The sequence below is a fragment of the Cheilinus undulatus genome, linkage group 12, assembly GCF_018320785.1.
Source record: "Cheilinus undulatus linkage group 12, ASM1832078v1, whole genome shotgun sequence".
Taxonomy (NCBI): domain Eukaryota; kingdom Metazoa; phylum Chordata; class Actinopteri; order Labriformes; family Labridae; genus Cheilinus; species Cheilinus undulatus.
This window is the reverse complement of record NC_054876.1, coordinates 43,913,036-43,935,865: the sequence shown is the minus strand read 5'-3', so window position 1 is coordinate 43,935,865 and position 22,830 is coordinate 43,913,036. Positions and strand designations below refer to the sequence as shown.

The 22,830-nt window shown below is 41.9% G+C and overlaps 1 protein-coding gene across 1 annotated transcript; it reads left to right on the top strand.

The window, feature by feature from the left end:
• Positions 1-2,492: 2,492 nt before the first annotated feature.
• Positions 2,493-4,687, top strand: LOC121519101 (uncharacterized protein C11orf87 homolog). The gene is made up of 2 exons (XM_041801893.1): positions 2,493-2,804; positions 3,215-4,687. Exon 2 carries the CDS (start codon positions 3,314-3,316, stop codon positions 3,731-3,733), a length of 420 nt encoding a protein of 139 aa, XP_041657827.1. The 5' UTR covers positions 2,493-2,804; positions 3,215-3,313; the 3' UTR covers positions 3,734-4,687.
• Positions 4,688-22,830: the final 18,143 nt, after the last annotated feature.

The window sequence follows — 22,830 nt, the reverse complement described above, 5'->3', positions numbered from 1 at the left end:
AATAGGCCACATTTTGCCCCCGAGCCATAGATTGGACACCCTTGGACAAACCATGTGCAGAACAACACAAATTGTCTTTATTGTCTTTCAGATCAGATTACAAAAAAAAGGAAAAACATCAGCTGACTTCAGATCGAAAGCAATAAGAAATGAGAAAAATCATAAAAATGTGTGTAGTCATAATTCCAGTATTTGTCTTTATAAAGGGGCTGGGTAAAAATATGGTTTAAATGCAACTAAGGCAGTGGTTCCCAAACCTTTTCTGTTGGGCCTCCCAACATGTAAAAACATGTAAATGTCTGATTAACACTCCGTCATTCACAATTTTTTACAAATCAATTTTTTAATCTTAAGAAAGATCTTTTAGATTTATACACCCAGCCCTGCAGTAATTTCAGCGACGACTGTGAACTTATTTGGTGCTATAGATAAATGGTGTTGCTTAGGCCGTCCACACGGAGACGAAAACAATATATTGCCGTTTCATTTTGAAAAAGTTTTCCATAAAGACGGGATAGTTTAAGGAAATATCCATGTAAGCGAAGAACCACTGAAAATGCTGTAGTGCATATGCCAAGCCTGTATGTGGCGCTGTGTTGCTGCCACGGAAATGCACCAAAAGAGAAGAAGATCACAGAAAAATGACATAAACTTTCTTCTAGTTGCTCTTCTGGTTGTTCTGCACGTTGGATTTAAGAACATACGGTGTATGCGTTTCGTGTTGGTGGTAAAGGAGCATCAGATTATGCTGTAAAAGCCATAACAAGCTCAGTAGATTCTGCAGCACAAACACAACCCTGTTATCTGCTATTGTTGTTCCATGCTTAAGAGAGCTTCGCTATGTGTGACGTAATCATTTCAAGAAAGATGCGGGTAGCCGTACACACAGAGACAAAACGGTAGTTGTTTACGGATTTATGCACTCTGGGACCTGTTTTCAAAGAGTATTGTTTACAGCCACCCAAAACGCTGTTTCCGTGTGGATGAAACGCCAATACCACAAAAAAACTTTTGCTTATACTCCTGAATTCATCTCCGTGTGGACAAAGCCATAGCCTTGTCTTGCCCTGTCATGATCCCACACCCCCCTGGGGGGTGCCACAGCCCACTTTGGGAACCACTGAAGTAGGTGATAAAATGTACTTAAGCTTAACTCTCAGGTAAAAACATCATTACTGTAACCTTGCAAAGCAGATAGATACACTCGTTTCCTTGTTTTTCACTGGCGAATCCATCTTGCAAAGTTCCCATCTGAACCGTTTGGGTGCGGTTAGAAAGTGACAGGAGCAATCAGCGACGAGGGGCAGTCCTTTCAGGTGCGGCGGAGTCGTGACATAAACAAGGAAGAGCAACAGGCTGGTGCAATTACGGCGGAAGACATTAGCGTGGATTCTACTAAAGCGCCAGTTTTATCAGAACTTGATGACATTTCTTTGTTAAAAGAAGGACAAAGAACAGCAGTGAATTGTTTTCTTTTCAAAAATGACAAAAGTACTTACATGTCTACAGTCGCCATGTTTCGCTTTATTCCTCGGCAGCCGCTCACGCACAGCTAGATAGCGGCTACGTCACGTGTTTTGTTGCTCTGGTTGGCCCGTAAAGATGTGACTGACAGAACATTCATCCAATCACACTCTGAGCTTTTTTTTTCAAAGCCTCTGCCTTTTCCCAAATGTTTCCTATTGAAGCTTTGTGAAACACATCCATCTTGGCCTGTCAGGTTGTCATTACTGTATTTCACTTATGAATAATCTTATATGGTAAATGCTTTTTTAGGGCAGTTTGCAAGTAAAAGCTGACACCTACCCCCCTGGGTAGTAGTTTTCAGCTTTTAAAATCACTATATAAAAACAATAAATATAGTAATAAATCATGTATGTGGTTTCTAAAAGTCATTAAGAGACATCAATAATATTTTCAGCCTATTTTATAAGTTGCCATAATGCCTGAGAGTAGCTTTAAGTCTTATTGGACACTCTTATAAATAGGATTCTTGATCTTGATGGTGACATAAATCTGAATAAAACTTTGTGTGTAAATCTACATGCTCCAGATCTTTCTGAAACTGTTGGTGTTAGGATTAAAGCTGTGAGCTTTCTGTCAACTTTTCTGCCATAATGAACCATGTCTGACCCCCTTTAAGCCCAGTGAGGGCAGGACTGTTGGCCATCATCTCCTCACCTCTCATTAAGAGCCTTAAACGCCTTAAATCATGAAGGTTTGCAGCATCTGACTGACCACACCCACTCAGAAAGCCAGCGGTTACTGATCAGGGTCCCTCAACTAAACTACTTTTTCTTCTTTATAATCTGGTTTGAAGATGATCAAATAGAGATTAACGAACAGATTATTTAGGAGGAAGCACAGGCATGCTGGTGTTGGTGATTCCCAGTCTTCATTAGTAGAAAAAAAAAAAAAGCCCGGCCAGCTGACTCGTATACGGGACCTTTAATGCAGCTGCAGCTCTTCATTCAGATGCTGAGTGGGGCAGAGGAGGACCGGAGGAGGGACGCGTTTCTAGGAAAACCAGACCACATCTCTATTCCGATCTCATTTCGAAAAAGCTCACATTGACGAGCACGGCTGGGCTGTTTTTTCACGTCCCGTGCTGTATTTAAATGGGAAAGTGTTTTCTTTTTTTCTGGATGCACACTGAGAGGATTGCGGCATTGAAAGCATCCTGAGTGATCGGAGCTCAGCAGCAGCATCACATTGCATGAAATGCGTCACCGTGATCCAGTTTTCCCATTTACAAATATCGAGTCTGCGCTCACGGACTGTTCCCCGCACTGACCAGTCTGCAGGTAAGACGTTTCTTTCATATTCACATGAAAAGACTTGGATTATAACGAGGCTAATGCAGAGATCACCCTCTGGTTAGACTGTCCGAAACAATGCTGCGTGAAGTGCGGGAAAGGATGCTTTCTGCTCCTGGAGGCCTGCACATTACAATAAATGATGTATTGTCCCGTCTTGCAGCCCATCTTACATGCAAAGCAGCTTCTAATTTTCATATTGGTCTTCCTGTTCCCCCTAAAGGGCTGGCAGATTTGATCTTAAACGTGACACGATCCTCTCTACCAGTGTTCATGGTTCATATTTTAAATATAGCCTGGGTCGGACTAGTGAGTTGGTGTTGGTGGGCGTGTTTCTGATCTCCTGATAAGCACTGTTCTCTGAATGTGCGGCTCTCGTGTGTCTTGTCTCGGTACAGGTAACCACATGCGCGGGCCAGTGTCTCCACGCTGAGCCCGGAGAGCACGAAGGGTACTGGGGGTCAGAGTGACAAGCGTGGCCGGGATAGGTGGACCAAATGACGGCCAGAACCTCCGAGGCCTCGGGGCTGTCGGTGCCGCTGCACCGCTGTCACGGGGCTGCCAACAACGGCACCTGCGCGGAGCAGCTCAGCCTCTTCCCTCCGTTCTCCTCCACCCTCGCGCTCCTCGTGCTGGTGGCCGTGCTCGTGGGGATCATCCTCGTTTCCCTGGCAACGTTCCACTTCCACAAGAGGAAGCTCCGGAATAGGAAGATCCAGCGCGCGCAGGAGGAATACGAGCGCGACAGTCGCAGCCCCGCGCGCGCCGTCGAGCCCGCGAGGCCGTGCGTCATCGTCCGACCTGTGAGATGCGAGGAGAAGCTCTCGTGCCAGGGCGCGGAGAGCGGGGACGTCAACGACAAGGAGGCGGTGGAGGAGAAAGAGGCGACGCACGAGACAGCTCCTCTTGACTGTTAAACTTGGTGCAACTTCAGGGAATGAGACTGTGGAATAAACAGGATAAGCAATAAGGCACAAAGAACTCCCACACCCATGTCTGCTGCTTGTAGATGACTTAGAAACCGTAGGAAAAAATCAGAGTATTTAGCAGAATAGGCCTAGAGGAAACACTAGTAGGCTTCTCTAGAGGCACATAGGTTAGCTATGTGGCCTTAGTTTCTAATCCACTAGTATTTAGCAACCGGTAATTCCTTAAAAACTGTATAAAGTACTTGCCTGCTTTGACTTTTGGACCTCTTCCTCTCTTCCCCAGCATTGTTTAAACCTCAAAGATGTTTAAACTTTAAATCCTCCCTGGGATGTGACACATGGTTGTGTTAAATTATTAAGAGTTGGTGACACAACACAGTCCTTAATGGCTCGCTGATCTTCCTTGGCATGTCCTATGACACACTACCACTATGTAGTTAGACTATACTGGATGTTGTGGTGCTGTTAGGCAGTGCAATGCTGCATATAGGCTGTAGAAATGGCTTATTTGTATGCGTAGTATTTCTTTCCTTGAATTAAGTGACTTAGCATATTTGCATAAGGTACAGTCCTCCAATGTCTGTTAGACATCTGTAGGTAGCTCTAGTTAGCCTGACAGGATGCAAGACTTTTTGCTGTAGTTATGCACATGAGATTTGTTTCTTTACTGTGACAGATAGTGAATCTTAGCGCTAATAGAGTATTTTCATTTTTCAGTATTTATAATGTATCTTCTGACATGTAATAACTTGAGAATCCTTCTAGCAGAGGGTGATAGTTCAAGCCAGTCTTATTTTTGATCCTTCATATTGTATCATAGTGGGCCTAAAAGAAATTATGTGTCATTTATTATATGAAATCACTGTAAATGTATGCCATTATACCAGAGCTGGAATGTTTTACAGTAATGTCATCTTTCTGGAGTTCATATAACCTGCCTTATCAAAGGAAAATATGTAATATTCAAAGTTTATAAATAAATACTTACATTATGTTTAATCTTTGAATGTGTCAGACACTTTTAGAGCAAATCTGAGCATTGCCTCTGCAGAAAAATGAGCAATTGCATGAACTTTTCTTAGCATTTGAACGGTTTTCACCACATCACGCAGCCAAGAAAAATGACCTTCCACTGGGAGAGTTATATAATATGTCCAAGGTCTCTGTGAAGGACCTTTATACCAAAGAACCTTGTCACTGCTAACACAATAATACCATAGAAAGTACATTTATCGTGGAGCCAGGCATGCTGGATACACAATTAGATCCACTGCGTATCCAAAGCAGACCCTATCAATCTCTCTGTGATTTATTGACATGCAGGTTACCCATAGAAGAACCATTCGTAATCTCAACATCTCCCTGTAATGGCACCGCAGCCTGTCTTATTGGAGGTCAGTGGAAGTGAATCAGCATCAGTCACTGTTGGCCAGGTACCAGCACACCATGTTCCTAATTGTCCCAAGCAAGAAAAGCCCGAGAATATGAAGCAGTCTTTGGCGAGGCTCCAGCCTTGGAAGATGCACTGACAGACTGCCCGTCTATCTTATCTCATTGGAATAAGTGCAACGGAGTGAAACCATTTATCTTGGTTGGGAAATTGGAAGTAAGTCAACGAAAGATGACTAATGCGGTTTACGTTCAAACATACGTTTCTTTCCCCCACCATTTACAGATTAGGATCTGAAACACTGGGTACGTCTCCGGCATCTTAAGTAACAAATAAAGAGATTTAATGGGACGGCACTTTGCAGCAAAAAGACAAGCCCCCTCTCTTGGGAATGATGATATTTCATCAACCGAGACCAGGTGCGGGATGTATTAGTCATAAAGAAACGAAATTACAATCAGTTTTTTTTTGTATTCCAGCCGTCCTGTTGTAATACATGCAGCTTTGACCTAGCTTTCAGACAATTATGTATTTCTAAAGGTGGAATATAAATGGAAGAGAGGACTGAAACATCTCCAAATAAAGGTAAGAAAATATGAGTGATGTAGCAACGTAGTTAGCTGGCTGTCAGCTGCAAAGAGTAGACGTGATTTACTGAGGATGGATGGAGCTAAATGGTGAATATTGGCAGTTAAAGATGGATGAACAGATGGAGGTCAATGATAGGAAAAGGTAGACATAAGAAGGAGGAAGGAAGGAGGTCAGTGCTTGGAAACTGGTGAAGGCAAGCAGTTAGGAACCAATGGAGGGCAATTGCTATGGGAAAGCAATGGCCACACATGGAAGAGGCCAGTGAATATGAATCTGTAGAGGTCAGTACCCTGGTATTAATGCAGTACAGCTTCAAGGAATGGCTGGAATAATGGAGGGAAGTCGGTGGATAGACATTAATGTCTGCCAGTGTGATGAATGTCAGAAGTTAGGAATTAATGGAGGTCAACTTCTGGTTTAGTTCATGGGTGGATGAAGGACAGGGAGTATGTACAAATGCAGAGCAGTGGCAAGGAATGGGTAGATATATGAAGGCAAGAGAGACTTATGAAGGTCAACATTTACAACCCAAATTCCAAAAAAGTTGGGGCGCTGTCTACAATGTCAATAAAAGCAGAATGCAGTGATTTGCAAATCTCATTGTAGTAGCCCTTGGCATCGATGATCAAGTGTAGAGTTTGGCTGGTACAAAAGTCTTTATTTCTCCATCGAGCACCGTGAAAGTATAAAAGCACATTAGGCACAATTTAGCCTGTTGCGCATTTTATTTCATACAATAGACATAAAAAAATACGATACTGAAAAGAAAAAAAAACACGCACACTTCCTTAAAAACATCATTTCACAATATAGACCCAGTCACTCAAACTGACAATAATATTGTAAAATATTGCAGCATCCCTTCACACAAAAAACACAGTTGAACTTAGATTGGCATACCTCATTCGCTGACCAAGGGTGCAAACTTTGACCGGCGACAGGTACCATCCCAAACCCGAAACCGCCTCAACCCAACTTAACATACTGCACTGTAACAAACAAGCATTTACTTAATGGCATTGCCTATCAAACAATTATAATTTCATTCATAATATAGATAATTCTACATACCAGGCTGCTCTGTTCTCAAGACGTGAGGCAAGCCCGATTACGCTGAGGCAAACCTGGTGTCGGAGGGCGCACCTGCTTATTTTATACTTCTTCCGGAGCACATATCTTAAACTAGAACATGAATAGCTCATAGCTCGACTTCAACAGCCCCGGTGGCCATTTGCACTCATAAACCCATATTTTATTCACAGTAGAGCAAGAACACTGAGGCATTTTACCATTTCATGAAAAATATTAGCTCAATTTGAATTTGATGGCAGCAACACATCTCAAAAAAGTAGGGACAGGGCAACAAAAGCCTGGAAAAGTAAGTGGTACTAATGGAAAAACAGCTGGAGGAGCATTTTGCAACTAACTGGGTTTATGTCAAACAGGTCAACAACATGATGGTATAAAAGGTACATTCTAGAGAGGCAGAGTCTCTCAGGCGTAAAGATGGGCAAAGGTTCATCCATCTGTAAAAACATCTAAAAATTGTGCAACAATATCAGAAAAATGTTCCTCAATATAAAATTACAAAAACTTTGTATATCCCGCCATCTACAGTACATAATCATCAAATGCTTCTGAGAATCTGGAGATATCTCTGTGCACAAGGGATGAGGCTGAGGGTCATTATTGGATGCTCATAATCTTTGGGCTCTCAGGAATCACTGCATTAAAAACAGGCATGATTCTGTACTGGAAATCACTGCATGGGCTCAGGAACACTTCCAGATATCACCAACACAGTTGGCTGTGCCATCCACAAATGCAGATTAAAGTTGTATAATGCAAGGAAGAAGCTAGAAAAGCCGCTGTCGTCCCCGGGTCAGAGCTCATTCAAAATGGACTGAGGCAAAACGGAAAACTGTTCTGTGGTCAGGTTAATCAAAATTTGAAATTCTTTTTTAAAACTGTAAGCTGCTGCTTAGCTCAGTGTCTTTTGCTGACTTGGTCACAGGTAATTTGGGGGTTAGTAGTGGTTAATAAGTGTTCAGTATGGCCCCTTAATGCCAGAAACAACCGTCCCAGATTTACATTTTGGACAAAATGACATCGTAACATCGTTAAATTATGGATGCCGTATCCTGCAGACTGAAAAGGAGACAGATCATCCAGCTTGTTATCAGTGCACAGATCAAAATCCTGCCTCTCTGATGGAGTCACATCAGTGCCTATGGTGAGGTCAGCTTATCTGGAAAGGCACTATGAATGCTGGGAAATATATAGGTTTTAGAGCTACATGTACTCCCATCAACACAACATCTCTTTCAGGGAAGACCTTGACTATTTAAGTAAGACAATGCTAAACCCCATACTGTTCCATCACAACAGTATGGCTTCACAGTAGAAGAGTCCAGGTGCTGAACTGGCCTGCCTACCTGACCTTTCACAAGTAGAAAACATTAGCCACATCATAACATGAAAAAGCAGAGAAGACCCAGGACTTTTGAGCAGCTAGAATCCTACAACAGCCAAGAATGGGACAACAATCCTCTCCAAGAACTCATGCAACTGGTCTCTGCACTTCCCAGATGTTTACAGGCTGTTGTTAAAAGAAGAGGAGATGTTACGCAATGGTAAACTTGGCCTTTTCCCTACCTTTTTGAGATGTGTTGCTGCAGTCAAATTCAAAATGAGCAAATATTTTTCATGAAATGGTAAAAACATCTCATTTTCAACATCTGGTATGATGTTTATGTTCTATTTTGAACTAGAAAAGCACTCGGAGAGCACAGACCACTACCATTAGCCCTATCTCCCAATAGTGAAGAATCCTTTAAACATGGTGAGGCAAAGCATTGGCTTCACTACGAGTGGACTGTCGTGATGGAAGTATTGCCTGCTGGTGCCAACAGATGCACTGACAGTCTCACCCATGGTCTCACCGGACGACTGGAAGTCATGGCAGAGGGTGAATATTCCTTTATTCCTCCTAGCATTGTGAGTATTCTCGCTACAAATTGCTGTCTTTCTCTCTGTTACGCTCTGACTCGTCTCCTTGACCGGGCATGCGTCTTTCAAACTCTATATACTCCAAAACTTTGAATAGAAACACACCCAAAATGCTGCTAGGATTTAAGTTACTCATGTCCGCCATCTCCTGGTGTAAAGTGGTAACAGCACAGACCTCCCATTAGCCCTATCTCCCAATAGTACAGAATTCCTGGATCCAGACGGTGATCCGAATCACTCCCAAAATATAATCAGTTCTTCCTTATGCCATTTCTGACAATTCCTGAAAATGTCATCAAAATCCATCCACAACTTTTTGAATTATATTGCTAACAAACAAACTAACTAACTAACAAACCCACCGTATCACATAACCTCCTTGGTGGAGGTAAAAATGTGGGTTTATGAGATTCCTTCTGACATTTTAGACAGTGTCCGAACTTTTTTGGAATAAGGTTGTGTTGACAGATGAAGGACAGTGGGTTTGGATATTTTAGAAAAGACCAGTGAATAATAACCCGAAGAATCAAAGATGGGCCTTTTTCAAGGAATGGCTGAAATAATAGCGGGATGTCAGTGGCTTTTAAACTGGTGCAGTCCAGTTTCCAGTGTCCACTTTGGGTCAGTGGTTGGGGATGGATGAAGATCAGTTAATAGAGATGCAGAGCAGTGGCAAGAACCTGGTGAGGGAATGAAGGAAACAGTGGCCAGGAATTGATTATGGCTAGTCTTTTATTATAGCTGAAGGTCAACTGACAGGGATTTTCAGTAGCCATGTATGGTAGAAAAAATAATCCATCAAGGTCATTGGCTTCTAATCAATACAGCTCAGTTTACAGGAGTTACTGGGATAATGAAGAGAAGGTAGTGGCTAGCAATTAATAGTCAGTAGCTTGGAATAATTGGAGGCCAATTTCCAGTTGTGGTAAGTGCTTAGGGATGGATGAAGGTCAGTGACTAGAAGTCAATATGGGGCAATGGCAAGAAAATGGTGGAAGACTAAAGGGAAGTCTGTGGCTGGTAATAGATGAAGGTCGATAAATAAGAATAACCAGCAGCCAGGGATGGGCGGTGGTCAGTGAGTACAAATATATTAAAGCTAGAATCAAAACAGGTCAGTAGCAATAAATTAACAGAGTGAAACCAGTGAATAGGGATAGATGGAGGTCAGTTGATAGGGATTTTTATTGGCCATGGGTTTTAGAAGATCAATAAATGATAGCCCAAAGAATCTAAGAAGGCATTTTTCAAGAAAACGCTGGAATTGGAGGGAAGTTAGTGGCTGGGAGATTGGTGGAGGCCAATTTTTAGTTGGGGTTAGTTGGGGTAGCTTGTAGGGATGGATGGTGATCAGTAAATAGGGATGGAGAGCAGTGGGAAGAAACTGGTCGAGGAATGCAGGAAACAGTGGTCAGGAGTCGATTGGGGTCAACATTTGTTATAGCTGAAGGTCAACTGACAGGGATTAGTCAATGGTCAGTGACTGGAAGTCTAAACATGGTAGTTGCATGAAATGGTAGAGGAATAAAGGTTAGTCAGTCGCTGGTAGTAGATCAAGGTCAAATGATAAGAATGACCAGCAGCCAGGGATTGATCGGCCGACTGATCGGTCAATCGATCCATCCATCAGTCCATCCATCCAGTCATTGGTCAATTGATCTATCGATCTGTCCATCAGTGAAACGAACCATCCATCCAGCCGTCCGTCCGTCCATCCATCCATCAGGCGAAGTAGTCCACCCAGAATGTTTTCTAGTCCCTCCTGAGGGATTCTGAGGCACTCCCAGGACAGAATGGATATGTAATCCTCCTGCGAGTTCTGGCTCTGCCCCATGGTCTCCTCCCGGTTGGGCATACCTGGAAAACCTCCACAGGAAGTCTCCCAGGGGGCATCCTGATCAGATGCGACCAGCTATCCAGATCAGACACTCAAACCACCTGAATTGGCTCCTTTCAAATCGAAGGAGCAGCGGCTCTACTTCGAGATCCCTCTGGAAGTCCTTACTCTCCACCCAATCTCTAAGCTGAGCCCAGACACCCTCCTGAGAAATCTCACTTTGATTGATTGTTTTCGCAGTCTCATTCAGTCATTATCCAAAGCTCATGACCATCAGTGAGGCGTGCAACAAAGATCAACCAGTAAATTGAAAGCTTTGCCCTCCTACTCAGCTCCCTCTTCTCCACAACAGTCCGATACAAAGCCTACAACACTGGTGATGCCACACCAGTCCGCCTGCCAATCTTGCGGTCCATCTACCCTCACCATGAACAAGACCTGGAGATACTTGAACTCCACACTGGAAGGAATTCAAGTATCTATCATAAGGTGAGTCTAGCTGAACCAAATGTCCAGTTCTGGTACAAATGAGGACCACAGCGTATCTGATCAGCTGTGTGGGTCTACAGGCTTCATCAGAGATGACAACAAACTAAAATAAAACTAGTTATTCAAGTCACACTTTCAGCAACTGTACCAGTAGGTAAGTCAGATCTCTCCCGCTAACCAGTCCCTCGTATTTCCACATACGGTGAACGTGCCGCGAACCGCTGGCAAATCATACTGTGGAGCAAATAGCTCCCTCTCTAGTCTATCAGTTCATTTCCACAGCCAGCGCTCCAGACCGGCAGCGGTGCATGCCTAGACTGACACTTCACTCCGATTCATTTGAGATTCACTGCAGGTCTATTTTCAGTGTCCGCCGCACTGAAGAGGAAGTGACGAGCGTAGAATATCCGGTTCTTTCAAAATACAACACAATGCATGGACTCCCTATCTCAACTCATCACTTCATCAACATTACGTCTCATCCTGCAGCGAGAGCAAAGGGTCACCAAGAGGTCAGTGGGTCACTGAGTTACAACGGCGCCATTCATGAGGAAAAGTTAACTTTTGGGGATATTTAGCCAAAGAATTTTGCAAAAAAACCACAGATACTTTAGCAACCATTAACCTTTTAAGGATGATAAATTAACCCTGAAGGTAAAATAGTCCGCAGTTGACATACTATTCCTGCGTGAACTCGCAGTTCTCCCGTGATCTCTTCCTGCTGATCAGGGCTGCATGCCGCGGCCCAGCACTCTAGACTTGCTTCTACTGGGCGAGGTCACTGGCCTTCGGTCAGACCAAACCCGCGGTGCTTCGGTGCACGATGCAGTCGTCCTATGTGGAAATTGCGGGTTAGATGTTCCTCTGTGCACTCCGGTGCAGACAAGTAACCCCTCATATTGACAGTAAAAGACATGTCATCATAACTCAAGTTGAAATAGCTCATTTTAGTGTTGTTTCAGCTTAATATGAAGTTGTTTCCTCTGACAAAGCTTGTAGACCCAAAAAGCTGTTCAGATATGCTGAGGCGGAGGAACACATAGCCAAAGCTTGCATTGTAGAATAGTGCCAAAAAATTGAGGCCTTCTGGGTGAAAGATAAAACGCTTCAAAAATTTGTACTGTATGCTCACTGAAATCATTGAAGTACGTATCTACGTATACAACCCAACTTTAAAAGTATCAAAATATCCCTCTAACTCTGAATAAAAAGAATCAGAATGGATTACAGGATACACAGTTCCTCCATCCTTTAGAGAATTATGTGTAGTCTTGTACCTTTGCCTTTTTTCTCAGTTTTTGAATAGTATTTTTGCACCTAATCAAATGTTCTACAGTCTTGGAAAAGTAGGTAGCTGGTTGACTTGGTTCATGCATTTAGTGCAGTTTGAATGGCGAATTTTACTTCTGGAACCAGAGCAGTTGAAAAAGTCAGGGGGCCCTGTTGCGCTCTATTAGTGTGACTGAAAGTGGTCTAAAGAACTGATGGAGGTCAGTCCTGCTTGGTCGCTAAGAATCGACAAGTGTTCATGGCAGTAAGTAAGCAGGCTGTGGGCGAGAGATAATAGAGGTCAAAGGTGAGACTGGTGGAAATGTAAAAATGTCAGTGCTTGGGAATACAATATTTACTGAAGGTCTGTAGGATTGGATGGAGGTCATGGGTTTGTATCTGGTCAATGTCAGTGACTAAGAAAGAAAGGAGGAATTGGTGCGGATCAGTTGTGCCAAGTCACTATTGATAAGATGAGGTAATTGGCTTGAAAAGACGCAAGTAAGAGGTTGGGAATCAATGCGAGTCTTTGAGTAGAAATTGAAAAGGGTCAGTAGGGAGGTACAGACAGAGGTTAAACGGGTGTAGCTGAATCAGTAATCCTAGTAATTCAATAAATGGAGATATGTGGCTAGAAGTGGATGAAGGTCAATAACTAGATGCTCCTGGCTAGGGCTGTATGAAAGTCAGTGGCTTAATGGACAAAGGTCAGTGGCTAAGGGATGCTTCTTTAAGCGGTCAGTGCAGGGAGTGATTGAGATGATGAAGGCCATCTCCTGAGGAAAGATGGAGTTATTTATTGTCACCAAATAGAGCTGCACCAGGAAAAAAGGGATAGACTTTTTGTGTGATATAAGTTAGCTCTGGGAACAACCTATTTATAGCATATAGCCTAATTTAGAATTAATGAGGCCAGTTTTCAGGGTTTTGTTTTCCCAGGGGGTCTGCTCCTCAGTGCTGCAGAAAAGCTTCTGTGAGGGACTTTGGATGGGCCAAGGAGAGGACTAAGTCCTTTGAGGCTGTTATTATAGCACTATTATGGCCATGTGTGATGTATGTAATGCCTCAGGAAACTCATCCTCTGCTAATGTAAATGGAAAGGGCAGGATCATACAATCTTGTTGGGACATTTGCTGTACATAATGAAAATAGAGTTTTACAATATCAGACTATAATGACATCAGCACCACTTAGAGCACATTTAAAGGTTCTATGTGGGTTTAAAATGTTAATTCATATTCTTTTATTTACTGTACAGTGCAAATAAAAGTATTCATCCCCTTGGATGTTTTACCCTTTCATTGATTTTATAAATGGTCAAAACAGTAAGGCTCTTTTTAAACAAAAAAAAATAAAAAATAGTATAAAAAATGCCTCTATGTAAAAAAGTGACTGCATAAATATTCACCCCCTTCAAAGTGACTGACCTACTTTAACTGATGTCTAGCCAACTTGTGCTATTAGTCTCACAGTTAGTGAAATGGGAATCACCTCAGTGCAGTTCATGTGTCTCAAGTGATTGCCGTATTAAGACACCTCTGTCTGGAAGGTCCAGTCACAGGTTAATCAGTAGTCATGGCTACCATTACACCATGGAGACGAAAGAACAGTCAACTCAGAGAAAAGGTTATTGAAAAGTATAAGTCAGGGGATGGATGCAGAAAAAATTTCCAAGGCTCTGACCACCAACCGAAGTTCAGTTAAATCAAGATGGGTGACCGTGCAGGAAGACTAAGGAGAGAGTAGGGGTAGGGAAAAAATTGATTCAGCATAGTATCGTGATATTTTGCACAGCCATATGTTGTATTGTATCTTCCACCAAATGTTGTTTTTTTTCAAATTAAGTGCTAATATAAACTGAAGTCTATGATACTGGATAAATAGCAACATGTGCTTTTCTGTCCACTTGATAATGCCGTTGCACCCTTTGTCCAGTGAGGTCAGCAGAGGTGATGGTAATACAGCAGGAGACAGTAAGTACAACCAATATGGCAGCACCAGGGGAAGGACATTAGGAACGCAAGCATGGCACAAACAACACAGACATGACACATGGGGTTTGCAATGAGTGCCACATGAAAATAAAATACTGCAGTAAAACGATAAAAATGAAGGCAAAGCTAATGCTAAGTTACAAGTTTCAGCAGCTGAGATTGGAGAGACTCTGCATAAATCAACTGTTACCCAGGTTCCTCACTAAAGTTCTCCAAAAGGCATGTGGGAGACTCTGTGGTCAAGTAGAAGGAAGTTCTGTGGTCTGATGAGACCAAAATGGAGCTTTTTAACCATCAGACAAGACACTTGTGTCATGTTTGGCAGATACCAAACACTCCACATCTCCACAAACACACCATTCCAACTGTGAAGCATGGTGGTGGCAGCGTCATGCTGTGGGGATTCTTCTCAGCAGTTGGCCTGGAGGACTTGTAAAGGTGGAGGGTAAAATGAATGTGGCAAAATATTGGGAAATCCTGGAGGACAGAATTAATCAGTCTGCAAAGAAGATTTATTTTCCAGAAGGACAATGGCCCAAAGAGTACGGGGACAGACACTCAAGGGGATTGTTCTGGAGTGGCCAAGTCAAAGCCCAGACCTTAAAGTAGGGGGAATTATGCCTTTTTTCAAAGCTTAACATCATCTGTCTGATACCCACGTAGTAGCTTCACATGGTTTACAGCTCAAAAACCTCTGTCTGAAACACTTTGTTTTTGCTGCTGTCTCTTTAACAGCCCCCCCTTCATGGACCTGCTTTCGTCTGATTGGCCGATTTTCCGGAGGCTGGCTGGCGGCAGGACTCAATGTTTTGTGCCCACTCCCTCCAATGTGGCTATATTCCTACGCTAATACTTGAAAACTCTGAATGAACCAGTCCGACTGAGTAAAACGTGGCCAATTTTGATATAAGTCCATACGTGTTAGATCCGGAGTCTGACCCTGATAATTTGGAGAGAGAGAGGGAAGAAAACCAGCAGCAGCGAAGGATAGAGGAGGACATATCTGTTTGGTAAGTGTTTAATTACTGCGTTACTAAATGGCTAAAAGGCCTTGTGGGGGCGGTCTGTTCCGCTTTGCCGGCAGCACAGACGAACCATGAACCAGTCAGGAGATCCTATTGCGCTGACGTCATCAGTTCGCGCCATCAAAATCTTGCCTCGGGAAGATCTCGGAGAGATTCCCAGTGAACCAATTTTATCAGTTTACAGTCTAATTCCAAGATTACTGCCACATACGTTTATCTTGTGGTTTGAAAATTTGCATACGTGAAGTATGGACACTCAACATTGTGACTTTATATTTATGTTTTAAAAATTAGAAAAGTATACTACCCCCTCTTTAATCCAATATACACAGGAAAATCTGGGGAGTAATTTTTCCAGAGTAAAAAGTGTTTTAATCAAAAATAGTAAAATTTACTCTTTTTTTGAGTAGATTTGTTACCAGCCACCACCAGAGTTGGAGTAAAAACACAGAGTAAGTTCTGCTGGAGTAAAACTTTTAACCACACCCACTTAAGTTCCAGCTCAGCTGCCATCACTCATGGATGGTCACAGCTGCAGCTCGTTTATGTGTCCCAGCTGCAGATAATCCTTGGCAATCAAGATCTCCTCACCTGGTGATAAACCTTCAGACACCTTTATACTACAGCTTCTAGTCAGGTAACTCCTCTTCAACCTTTGATAATCTGGTGATTATCAAACCCGCAGCTACTGAGGAATAACCTGAAACATGGTGACTGTGGACATGTAAGTACTCAACTTTTATTGTTGCAAGCAAATGGGCGTATCCATCTGCTTTGCAAGGTTAATACAACACAGTATTGAGAAAAAACAGCTCTATAATGAATAAACTAAGGTCTGAATTACTCTGTGGTGAGCACAATTGCTGTAGAGTTGTTTTTATTTTGTTCATTGTGGAGTACAAAATCATCATTTAGAGTTAAATAAAAACACTTTTTAGAGTAAAAACAACCTTGAAAACATTACTCTGCAAGCAGAGTGAATTTTACCCCAAATAGACTGGGACCAAATGTTATATTTTTCAGAATAAAATTTTACTCAATTTAAGCAAAATTTACTCAGGTAAATTTATTGTGTCAAATGTGTGGCTGGACTTGAAAAGGGCTGTTCACACTTGCCTCATGCAACCTAACAGACCTTGAGCAATTTTGCAAAAAAGGAACAGTGTAAAATTGTAGTGACCACATATGTGAGCCTGATTGAGTCCTATCCACACAGACTCAGTACTCAAGTACTGACTTGAAGGGGTGAATATTTACGCAGTCACTTATGTTACACTACATATTTTCATTTTATTTACGTTACTTTGTAGAAATCTGTTTTTTTTCTGTCAATAAAAGCCATATTATATTGACCATGACTGATTAATAGAATCAATAAAAAGTAAAACATTCAAGGGGGTGAATAGTTTCAGTAAACACTGTAAATGGATTGACTATAACATTTTCCAGATTTGATTAGCATGCTTCCTATGTTTAACAAACAATATCCACATTTTCACCCATCTACTTCAATTCATCTTCCCATGAATCCAGATTAACCACACTTTTCTGTCCTTTTTGGAGAGAAAACTTCAGTTTGCAATCCTAAGTGAGGTTAATCTCTCGGTCCTGTCCGCTCTGTGCTGAACGCAGATTCGTGTTCCTTTTTTCGCTTGCTTTGGAAATGGTCTACTTATCATAAATTATTCAGTGTGATTTTTGTAGAAAGTGAAGAGAAACAAGAACAAAAAATGGGTTACGCTCTCCAAGTCTTTACCAAAGCAAGGGGAGGATTATTGCATAGCAGGTGTTTAAAAGAAGCATCAGGTAGTGTTTGAGGTGCAGATTTAAGCTTCCTCCTGGTGGTGATAAAACTCATCTGAGGTTGTCCCTACAAGACCTTGCAACTACACTACTGGGTGTACTAATTAATGGGTTTCCAGTTGCACTCGATAAAAAAACCAACACCCTGCCAGCAGACTGCAATCTGCCTGCTGTGAAGCACCACATCCAACAGGGCAATATTTAAAAGAAAGCAACATGGGAGAAAAAGCACAAAATAATTCATTTCCCAGTCCTCTTGCAGCATTAATCCATATGAATTAAAATACTGGTAAACAGAGGGTGAAGAGCAGCGTAAGGCCACTACATCTCTCTCATATTGATGAGACTCTGCTCCCGACTTTACAGCCCACTCTTTTTATTCCACTGAGCTGCATTAGCAGATTGCTTCTGCGCTCTATATCTCAACTTAGCGTGATGAGAAGTGACAGTTCACTGTCAGGTGGAAAGGACACCGCTGCTCCTATTCTCACCCCTGCTGTCAGGGTTCGAGGCGGATGATTTGTCACCACCAGTGTCTGTTTATATGCTTCATTACTGTCGGTTCAAGCTGTGACTGAGGGAGTGCTGCGCCAGGGACTTGGGCATAGATCTCTGCTGCTCTGTGGGCAAAAGAGGGAACAGCAGATTGTCTTTTCTTGAAATTTCCAAGATTCTGCCAGAGTTAAAGGAATGCTTTGGAAAATATTTTTGGAGCTATTCAACTTGAGCCCAACCTCGATTATCAGATGTAGAGATTGTTTTTGGAAACTTGGTGGTGCAAGTTTTAGGGACAGTGAAAGGGGAACTGTGATTGAAATAAAATCCATTTTTCTGCCCAGTATATTAAGCCTTAGCCTCTGTGTGCCTCTAGAAATGGCAAATCTGATGTACGCTATATTGCCAAAAGTATTCACTCACCCATCCAAATAACTGAAATCAGGTGTTCCAATCACTTCCATTGCCACAGGTGTATAAAATCAAGCACCTTGGCATGCAGACTGTTTCTACAAACATTTGTGAAAGAATGGGTCGCTCTCAGGAGCTCAGTAAATTCCAGCATGGTTCTGTGATAGAATGCGATCTGTCACCTCTCTGGAGTGACGAATCACACTTTCCATCTTGCAATCTGATGGATGAGTCTGGGTTTGGCAGTTGCAAGGAGAACGGTACTTGTCTGACTGCACTGTGCCAAGTGTAAAGTTTGCTGGAGGGGGGATTATGGTGTGGGGTTGTTTTTCAGGAGCTGGGCTTGGCCCCTTAGTTCCAGTGAAAGGAACTCTGAATGCTTCAGCATACCAAGAGATTTTGGACAATTCCATGCTCCCAACTTTGTGGGAACAGTTTGAGGGTGGCCCCTTCCTGTTCCAACATGACTGTATACTAGTGCACAAAGCAAGGTCCATAAAGACATGGATGAGAGAGTTTGGAGTGGATGAACTTGACTGGCCTGCACAGAGTCCTGACCTCAACCCGATAGAACACCGGGCATTGATCAGGATGCCTCCTGGGAGACTTTCTGTGGAGGTCTTCTGGGCACGTCCAACTGGGAGGAGACCCAGAGGCAGACCCAGAACTCATTGGAGGGATTATATGTCCCATCTGGCCTGGGAGCGCCTTGGAATCCCTCAGGAGGAACTGGAAAGTGTTGAAGGGGAGAGGGACATCTGGGTTGGCCTGCTTTGCCGGCTGCCACCGGGACCCGACCCCGGATAAGCAGAAGAAGATGAATGGATGGAGACTTTACCCCGCCTCATTATTACAGAAATCTACCACTGCCTGCTAGCACATTAATGCTGCTAGAAAAGAGTTTGCAGAGTAAAAAATATATAAAGAGATTAATAGTAAGGAAATGAAGGTGACTTTGCAGAGTCCTGATCATCAATAACACTGATAATTATAATAAAAATAATAAATGACAGTGGCTTGTTAACTGTACTTTGTGACTGCAAAAACATTCCTCCTTGGGTTAACGTCTGTGTAAACTAACTGTTCATATAAAAAATATCGGTATCTGATATAAAAATATAGCGCTCTCATGCCTTGGCTGTATGAGGGTCTTGGTTGGCCCCTGATGATTTTCAGGTGTGATTTGGGCCATGGCATGCTAAAGGTTGGGGAAGGCTGCTCTACTGTTTTTGTTTCAGTTACAAACATGACAAGAGTGAAATCTTTCAACAATTACTGGACTAAATATACAAGGTAACCGGGGGATTTATTCCAGGGACTTTGGTGATCTTTGTTATCATTCGGCCTCTATAAATATTAAAACACTTTTATCACACCAAACAATTCAATATTCTACAGGTGCTTCCATTTTTACTGGAGGGATTTCTAGTCTGTGGTTTGAAGAAGAAAATGTTCCAGATGTCTGTGACAGCAAGTTAAAGCATCTGATCCAAGGCCTGGACCTTTTTAAGGCCGACCATGTCCTGACTTTTTTTCATCTCAGGGCAGTGTGATGAATGTTGAAAGACTGTCAAGGCAGCCTTTCTGGCCAACTGCCTGTTATGTTCAAATAAAGCATATCTGACAGATCAATAAAACTAATTTAAAGCAATTGCGTTTTTTAAGTGGGGTTGTATGAGGTACCTGTCAATAGTAAGTGTATTAGCCACAGGAGATGACTGTCAGCTTGGCCCCTTTAATGAGAAACTGGTCAGGTTACCAGCACAGAAGCTGTTTTACATTGCTGCAGATGGAGATGACGTCACCATGCAAACAACATGGTTTTAAGAAACACCAACCTCAGTGTTTCTTATATTTAGAATTTTCCAGAACAGTACTTTAACCCTGTTGAGCAGACAAACATGAAGAGAGCTAATCAGCTGTTTTTGACCAGTCAACCCAACACTCTTTTTCCCTCAGTTTTTGTTCCTGATCAGCTTGTTGGTGAAATATCTTTCATTACAGCTGCTAAATGCTCCCCTGTGTTTACCGTAAAGCTGCAGTGTCTGTTTACTGTTGTGCTATGAGTCTGTACAGTGAGTTTATTAAAGCTTTTCCTCTTTAACAGCTGCCTGCTGCTGTTAGAAAGGAGGTTGAGTGGAGCAGTGAGACTAAATTGAAACAGTTCGTCGTGAGCTAAAAAAGGAAAAGCTTAAAGGAGCTTAAATGCACTTTAGTGATAAGAGAAACTGCAGAGCAGGGTGATAATTCTCTGTGGATTGGTCACATCACTAAGAACAAACTCTTTCACACACAAGGAGAAATGCAACCATTCAAACACAACATGAAAACAAAATGAAAATATTATCTCTGTTGATTTAGAGTTACATATTTTATCTCGTTGCTGCTTTTTTAAAATTCCAATATTTTGCATTTACAACAATTTTTCTTTCCTTTTTGGTTTTAGACTGCCTTAAACTAAGGGAAACTGTCTTCCTGATGGAATACAGACCTGCTTTGATTCTGAAAGAAAATAAAGAACTTTTGAAAGTTTGAAGGTTATGAAATTTTCTTAACCACAGAAAAATGAACTTGTCATGGGTTGAAAAGGAAATAAAGGAGGTTAAGAGGTAAATGTTTGATAACACAAGGTGAAGATGACTTCTGTTCTGTCCACTCCAGCTGTCTGGAAGTTTTTAAAGTGAAATGAGACATTAGAGGAGAGATGGACTTATTTTCCACCACTGTGGCTGCAGAGACATTGTACTGGCTTAAAAGAACCCTACATGACAAGTTCATCTTGTTGGATAGATATTTGTATCTCTTCTATCTAGAATGAACTAAAAAAAACACTAGATACCTGCATTTTCAGTAATTTGAGTTTACAAACTCAATATAAACACCATGTTTTGGTCTGCACTGGTACTGTGACATATCTTGGCCGCAGTGCTCCTCACCGTTGCCATGCAGTAACCGCTGTTTCAGACTGGCAGCCAGTGCTAGAGCTGCATCTCAGAAACGCTGCACAGAGAATTTAGATATTTGAAGTCTTGTCTATTCTTTTTCTTGCACCACAAATGGTTATCAGTCAAACTAGACAGGAAGATGATAAATACAGAGCCATATTTTCCTTGTTGTAGCAAGTATGTACATCCACATTAGTATTACTTCTACTATTTATGAAGCTTTCTGATTCCACACCGTTCAAAATATTAGGTAAAGATAAACAGTAAAGAAAACACTTCTGGTTTGCACTTTTCAAAGTAAACGCCCAATTTCGCATTTCTTTGCAGACACTACCTTCGTTTGTACGAAATGCTTTTATTTTGAAAAGCTCCCAGCACGCTTCCACTATACACTGAACCCAGTCACTTGTAGGAGGTTTATTGAAGTAAAACTCAGGAGGAATGAAAGAGCTTTGACAGCAGGAAGACAAAGCCAACATGCAGCAAACTTAAGCCTGCTATGAAAGCTGTTATGGCAGCAACAGCTGCAAGCAGCAAAACCGTCTGGAAAACCGGTTACTGCATAGCAACCGTGAGGAGCGCTACGGCTACGTGATGTCACAGCACCAGTGCAGACCAAAACATAGCAGCCGCCTGGTGAGTTCGAGCTCAAATTTACTCAAAATGCAGATATCTGGGATATCTAATAAATATCTAGTATAGTAGATATCTATAAATATGAGGGATACAAATATCTATCCAACAAGATGAACTTGTCTGATCATGCAGGGTTCCTTTTAAGAGTATTTAAAGTTTACTTTAACTACTCCAAGTGGGTTGTTCAGGTAAAGTCACACCTCCGTGATAAAGTAAAAGACTCAGCAAAATCGACGATGTTAATTAAGCTCATATAGAGTTACACTGAACACTTTTGAAGGTCTTTATTGGTCCAAATCACATATAGTTAAACTACATTTACAGTGTTAATATTTTATGACAGCTGCAGTAACTCTGAAAATCTGTGGTAAGGTGGGTCTCCTTTGACAAGAACAAAGAGGAGTCAACTGCATAGCAAGGCAATGCATACATACTATGCATCTTTAAAGTCAAACTAACTCTGTGGATAACTTCACTCACGGTGCAACTGTGTCTCACATCAAAAACAATAATCCACAACCCAAGAATCATTTGACTCTACAGAGTTGAACTAACAATGGTGGATCGACATTGTCAAATAATTCCAGTAGTGAAGACCATTTCACTTAGAAGGGAGTTAACACTATACTTTGGGAGTTAAAATCCTAACCTTGAGATACCAACACCCCAGTTTTTGCTGCACACCTTTAATGGCAGTTTTTCCTCAGTCATTTTTCTGTGAAGCCCCCCTTACATGTACCTGAGAAAAGCAGAGGCCCCCCCCCGACCCAAGAGAGAAGAATAAGTGACGCAATGCCGCCAATAATCAACATAGATTTTAATTATTTCACTGATGGAACCCTAAAAATAAACATATGCATGCATTTCTTTTTTAAATACCTGTGTATAATAAACTACTTGATAACTACTTTATCACGGTTTTAGTCAGTATTTGCAAATATAATTTGGGCCGCCTCAGAGCAGACAAGGTCCTGGACCCCCAGGTTGGGAACCAGTGCTATTCCACAGAGGTGGAAAAAGTACAAGAGTATAACTCAAGTAAAGTACAGTTACTCTGGTTAATTACTTAAGTGGAAATAAAAGTACTGATTTCAAAATGTACTCTAAAAAGTACAAGTACCCCAAAAACAGTTCAATTACAGTAATCTGAGTAAATGTCTTTACTTTCCTCTCCTGCTAATGTTTTAACTT